Source organism: Chroicocephalus ridibundus, chromosome 9 (assembly GCF_963924245.1).
Source record: "Chroicocephalus ridibundus chromosome 9, bChrRid1.1, whole genome shotgun sequence".
Lineage (NCBI taxonomy): Eukaryota > Metazoa > Chordata > Aves > Charadriiformes > Laridae > Chroicocephalus > Chroicocephalus ridibundus.
The window spans coordinates 32838484-32845187 of NC_086292.1; the positions used below are offsets into that span (position 1 = coordinate 32838484).

Below are 6704 nucleotides of genomic sequence, written 5' to 3' on the forward strand. Positions count from 1 at the left end.
TCTAGGAAACAGATTTGTATCTGGAACTGATAAAGCAGAATGGCAGGCAATAAAGAGAATTTCACACTTCAGGCAAACTTTGAAATCTCTTGACATAATTGTTTAAATAGTTGAAAAGGTGGAAAAGCCTGCATGAACTTCAAATAGTAATGCACAATGAAGGTATTTAGAAAACAACGCTTAAATTTGATTTGGAAAACTGGAGTTTAACAGAACTGTGTGTACAAAACATCTGACAGTTGATAAAGATAAAACTTACTTATTTTGTTAAATATTTTCCTTTTAAAGTTGTCGGTAGCTACCTTACAGAGAAGCGGAGCATTGAGGGACCATTAACGTATTCTCAAAATAACAGTTTGGGGGGGGGTTACAAGTAAAGAAAAAAACAATTTAGAATCATTGAAAAGTAATTTTTGTGAAGTAAGGATTAATGCTGAGTCCCCCGAGAGGGCTGGAGCCCCTCTGCTGTGAGGACAGGCTGAGAGAGTTGGGGTTGTGCAGCCTGGAGAAGAGAAGGCTCCGGGGAGACCTTAGAGCCCCTTCCAGGCCCTAGAAGGGCTCCAGGAAAGGCGGGGAGGGAGTCTATCAGGGAGTGGCGTGACAGGATGAGGAGTAACAGTTTTAAACTGGAAGAGGGTAGATTTAGATTAGATACGAGGAAAAAATTCTTGACTGTGAGGGTGGTGAGACACTGGAACAGATTGCCCAGAGAAGCTGCGGGTGCCCCATCCCTGGAGGTGTTCAAGGCCAGGCTGGATGGGGCTTTGAGCAGCCTGGTCTGGTGGGAGGTGTCCCTGCCCAGGGCAGGGGGTGTGTGATCTTGATGGGTCCCGTCCAACCCAAACCGTTCCGTGATTCTATGAACTGAAAACTAGGGTACAGCTGTTTTCTCCAGGAGCAGGCTCTCCTGCTGCTCTGTTGCTTTGATCTGCAGCCACCTCTAAATTATATCCCTGCTCTCTTTTGCCCAAGAGTTATGCACTGGTTTACAGTTAAGATTTGTGAATGAGCTTATTTTGATTTTTAATATGCCTGATCGTTAACTTCTTGCAGGAATTTGCCATAAGCAAAAATATTCAGCTGGGCGATGAGAAAGGCCTCAGATTTCCTTGTGTTTGGGACTGGTCTCTTCAGTTTACAAGCAGGGATCGCCTGCTCTTTCACAACCCTTTCTATGTTGGAAAGAGCGCACCATGTGTACAAAATGGAGCCGTGAAAACCTTTAAACGCTCAAAGGTAACTATAGCGATGTCTGTCTGTGAGTGGACTGTTTACATCCTTAATCATTAGGTGTTAATGCTTAAAAATTTACAGTTATACAGTGTTTTACACTCTCAGTTTCGCAACAGGAGTGTGTTAACTCTCTCAGCTTCCCAGCCTAAAGAAATAATTTTCTGTAGAAGCTGTAAATTGTGGAGCCTTGTGTTGCAGGACATCTCCTGACATGGCTGAGCTCACTGCCAACATTGGCATTAGTTCACCTATGGAAAAGTGATGACATGCCACTTTTCTCCCACAGGGTTGTTGTTTTTTTCAGTGAATGCTGATTAATTCAATCATTCATTGTTTTAGAAAGTCTAGAAAACATATGTATTTCTTTTGAAAGGCCGCAGGTGGCCACACTCTTTGCCCTGTGAGCCCTGCAGTAGTGACTCACGAGCGCAGAACTGTTTAAAGGTCACCTCATTTCTCTGGATGATGGCTCCGAGCAGTTCAGGGAAATCTGCTATTCAAATGGGCATAGAACAGGAAAATTACCAGTATTTCTTTTCTGCAGAAAAACTACAGCTCCACACTGCGAGGTGTCCCCCCTGCATTAAAAAACGGAATCATCAGTGAGCAAGAGTTCCTTCCAAGAAGAAACTCTCTGATACTAAAACTGAAACCGGACTTTTTACAGCAAACGGAGAGTCAGAGTAACAGTATGGAACAGTACTTCAGAGACTGGTTCGCAAAGCCAGTTGATTTGCACGGCGTAATTCTACCCCGTATCTCTGGAACACAAATAAAACTGTGGAAACTGTGCTACTTCCGCTGGGTTCCTGAGGCCCAGATTAACCACGGTGGCTTCATCACGGCTTTCCATAAAGTTTCTTTGCTGGCAGATGAAGTCGACATGTTAAACCGGAATCTTCGGCAGTACAAAAGCAACTCTTCTCTGCAAGGCAACTGCTCGGAACTGGATCAAAGCAGGATGTACTTCAGAGCAAACAGTTTAAATGACACCTCTGCGGCCCCAGACTTTCTCTCCTCCTCCTTCCCGTTTTCTCCCGTAGGGAACCTGTGCAGGCGGAGCATTCTGGGAACACCTTTAAGCAAATTCTTAAGTGGTGCCAAAATCTGGCTGTCCACTGAGACGCTTGCAAATGAAGACTAAGACGATGCGGCGGTTTAAAGGTTTGGGGAGAACACAGCATATCGTTTTGTCTTTTCTAAGTTAACACTGCTAAATGCGGCATTGAAAGCTGTAATAATTTTTATATACAAACATTACGTAAGTTTTGCACAAATATTTAAAAGCAAAGCGAGTCATGCTTCAAATCGCACAAGTTTGTCTTCAGTAGTTCTCATCTGCTAGGGTTTCTGGTCCCCGATTCCTTCTGTATTCTTGTGGTTTGGCTCATTATCTGTGATGGAGCATTTCATTAGCTAATTGAAGGGCTTGGTGTGGTCATTAATGAGGGTTCTGCTTGAAATATCTTTTCCCAGATGGTGACTGAAGTGACTCTTGTGTCAGAACAGCTTGGCAAATGGAAGTAGTTCGGTGCAGTGGACACAGACCGACAGCTGAATCTGGGAACAAACTATTTTACCAGATCGCCTCTTCAGGAAGAATACATATATGCATACGTACTTACATACATACATACTAACGCTCTGTGACTTGATCACCCTACATATGTGTTAATGTAGTGTGTATCCAGGAGGAGGGGGGACGTTTCCTTTTCTTTCTCTCCCAAAAATGTATTCATTAACAATTAGTCAGATTTGTGCTCTTTGTCATGAGCTTGACTTCAGACTATAGGAACCAACTTCAGGACAATGCACTGTTAACCTTAAAACATTTACTGTAGATACGGTGTTGTAGTAGCTTTAGAAGTGCCTTTACTTGGGAGGAAACAGTAGCAGAATTACTCTAACGCAGCTGACTCCCCCCCAGCTTTTTACAGTCGATTGTTACAGTAAGTTCTTCTTCCGCCCCCCACCTCCCCCTCTCTGCTTCTGGAAACAACAGGCAGCCAGCTCAAGAGACAGCAGGTTTTTCCTCTTTAGGGTTAAGCTTGTTTGTAAGTCTCGTGATGAGCACCTCAGATACTCAGCGTTATATCCCTGCACGGGTCCTGATCCCTGCCGACCCTCTCCTCGTCCCGTTGCAGGATGCAGCAGCTTTCAGCAGAATTCATCCTTAGCCCAGCTGGGTTCCAGAAAGGACTGTGCTCCCACTGGCCAAATCCACGAGGGGTGTGAGCGCTGCCATCGTCTGTACGCGGCTGCTGGAAGGAGAGCACTTAGTGGTGCCCTTTTTACACACATGCGTGTCCATATGGACAAGCACTGCCTGAGGGAATTAAATCCAAGAGCCTCCCTCTGCTTAATGCAGCAGCCTCCTCTTTGCTCTGAAACCTTTTAAAGATGCCTCTCCCCTGGATGCTGTGCCAGAAAAAGCCTCAGGTTTCACAGGGAGAAAAGCAAGAGAGTGAAGTGTACTGGGAGAGGGGGGGAATCGTAACGTGTCATGCGCCCAGGTTAAGGCTTCTGTCGACTGCATTCTCTTAGCAGCGAGGCCGTATTGGCTATTGTCTGTAAAACACAAACGTGTGAACCAACACGGAGCCTCTGCTCAGGTGCCGGCTCACAAGTTAAGGCACCAAAGCCTTATGTGATGGACTAGAAGCTATTCTTAGTTATCGGGAGAGAAAAAAAAAAAACCCTGTATGATGATAATACACAGTATATTGGAGGTATAAAAAGGCGGGGAGGGATAGGATTTGGAGCTCTTCATTTGTTTGTAAAAGAAACTGGGCTTCGGCCCAGCCTAAATCTGGGGTTTGGATGTCTGAGGTTGTTCAAGTATTTTAGAGAATGTCGGTGCAGGCTCTGTGCCAGAGAACCCCATCGCATTCAGGACCCCGTTTTCCCAGGCTAAAACAGCCCGGAGCTGAGCAGGGGCTGTGCTGGGGGGCTGGTGGGGAGAAGCGGGCGGTTGCATCGGGAAGGTGAGCTCATGGGAGGTGGGTGACTTCCTTTTTAACTAACCAAACTCCCAAAATCCTGGGTTTATGCAAAGCAGCTGAGCGTGTGCGTGCTGCGCCTGCACACGGACACACACGCGTGTCGTGACCCAGTGCCAGACTGGCTCTGGTCAACTGTTTGTGAGGAAAAAACGTGTATTCACCTTAATTGCCTAATTATGCTGCAAGACGGTCTGAACATGTTAAATGGTCCACAAACTAGTTGTGTTTATTTACAAGCTTGCTGGAGCAGTCATCTACCTGGTTCAGTTCATTATTCAAATGTTTGTATTAGTTTGCTTTTGTGATTTTTTTTTTTTTTTTTTTAATTAGCTTACTGCTTTCCCTGGCCTGATACTTGACATAAAAGACCTCAACCTGTGTGCTTTGTGTCTTTTGGTACCAATTTTTTTTCTTTTTAAAATTACAGTTAAAACTATGGTGTCTTTTTTTTTTTTTTTTTCTTCCTTAGAAGTGTAACTTTTTTGGTTTAAAGGTACCAAAAAATGTGTAAATAAATTACTCCACACGGGCAGCTGGTGGAATAAAAAAAAATAAAATTAATGTTAGGCTAGTACCCTTTGGGGGAAAAAATGGGTACTATATTTAAACAGGCTTGTCTTTTATAAGGAGATTTCAGACATTTTTACATTTCAGCTCTAAGATGTGTACAGATGCTGCAGATGGTCTTTGTATTTTATATATATAGCACGGGAGAGGGTTAAAAATAATATGCCTTTATAAGAAACAAAACCTGTCTAAATATCTGTTTGCCAAACAGACTTTAAAATCACTTCTACACAGATGAAGAAGGGGAGCTGGTGCTGAGTGCGGGAAGGGCCCCGGCCCCCTCGCCCTGGAAAAGCCGAGAAGGTTCCGCTCCCTGCGCACGGGGGCCGCGTCTGCCCGGGAGCTGGCACAACCGCTGTGTCTGTGCGTGTGCCTGCCTGCCTGGGGGTGGTGTTTCTTCCTCTTAAACAGCTTCGGGGTTTTTAATTTACCTTTTAAAGACAGGTACTAAATGTTAATTTTGAAATATTCTCCACTCTGCACAGTTGCCTTATTAATAGTTAGTAGAGACTGCTCTGAACATCTTCAATAACTTTCAAAAGCAATTTTGGGGTGCAAGTACGTATCTTTAACTTCTGTGTACAGAATACTGACATACAAGTGTGTATATATACGTGTGTGTGTGTGTATATATATGTACACATTTTCAGATTTTAATTTCTGTTCACCATTTAAAACAAGATACTGTTAAGGCCATTTTGGTGTTGTAGAAAACCTCCCAAGAATCTTATCTTTTTTTTTTGTCTGTTTCTAGAAAACATGCACTATTTTGGCTGTTATTGGCTGTTATATCATGACTTTTGTACTACACTGTAAACCACGGGGGGGAAAGAACGAACGCTGGTTGATAGGGTTAAAGGGTACCTCCATCATCTTTAATTACTGTGAGGTGGGGCGTATTGTAGACCTGGCGATCATGGTAGTACAACTTTATTCGCTATTTACTGCCATGTATCAAAGAAATTTCATTCCAGAAATGCATTGAAAGTGTGTGTTTGTGTGTATGTGTACCCAGGCCTGCACATGTGTGTAATGTGCACCTGCCTGCAATACCACTTTGATATTAACTGCCTTGTATTTTTGAAGAAAATGTAGCAAGTGGGGCAAAGGTTTTGGCTTATTCTCAGACGGAAAGACATGAAAACCAAAAAAATTCTAACATATATTTAAGCAAAGGACGAGATCTTAAATTTGCCTCCAACGTAAGAGACAGGAATCTGTACCTCAAATTGCTCTAGGCAGTAGGTTTCTAATGCTGTTGCTGTGATGGTTTAGCGTTCACTATTTCAACTGAAACTAAAACCTTTGTGCCTGGTAATGATTTATTGAGTAAGTAGCAGTGCCAGGAAGATTATAAAATCCTGATGCTGAGTTGTGAATGTGAAGTAAATTAGACTAAATAAAAGTTCATACCTTTCCACAGCGAACTTCAGGTGGTTTTCTTTTGCTTCCTCTAACCAAAAAACACGGGAGGGTGTTTGGTTTTGTACAAGAAAAGCAGGGGGGGACACTGCGCTGTAGAAAGATTAATAAAAAGGATGTGCAAATCATCTGAATTTCTCACTACATTCTATTACAGTGTCTGCTGTTTGTATGGTAAGCAGAATTTCTGGTATCAGGAAAACTTACTCGGGATGAGAATGAAGACTCCAGAGGAAAAGATGTTGGCTATGTGTTAAAATTGAGACAACCCACAGGATTTTGGTGTCTTAAAAGAGAACCCATCGTTTTGGCTCCATTTCAATTGACTGACTGAGTTCTGAATGAGAAAACACATCAGTTTCTGTGGGGCAAAACTGACTATAACAATGACATCATACTGCAAGTGCGTGCAGTGATCTTGGCGCTGAACAAGTGCCAACTGAACTGAACAACGCCTGTCTACTACCACAAGTATTTCCC

At 43.3% G+C, this 6704-nt stretch overlaps 1 protein-coding gene across 4 annotated transcripts in view; it reads left to right on the plus strand.

Moving 5' to 3' along the window:
• The window catches only part of MTMR10 (myotubularin related protein 10), a 40733-nt gene extending 34375 nt beyond the window's left edge, over positions 1-6358 (plus strand). For all 4 annotated transcript variants that reach the window (XM_063347152.1, XM_063347153.1, XM_063347155.1 and 1 more), the window contains 2 exons: positions 1054-1236; positions 1778-6358. In XM_063347152.1, the coding sequence (XP_063203222.1) occupies positions 1054-1236; positions 1778-2377 (783 nt within the window). In that variant the 3' untranslated portion in view covers positions 2378-6358. The remainder of the gene's footprint in view (positions 1-1053; positions 1237-1777) is intronic.
• The last annotated feature ends 346 nt before the right edge of the window (positions 6359-6704 follow it).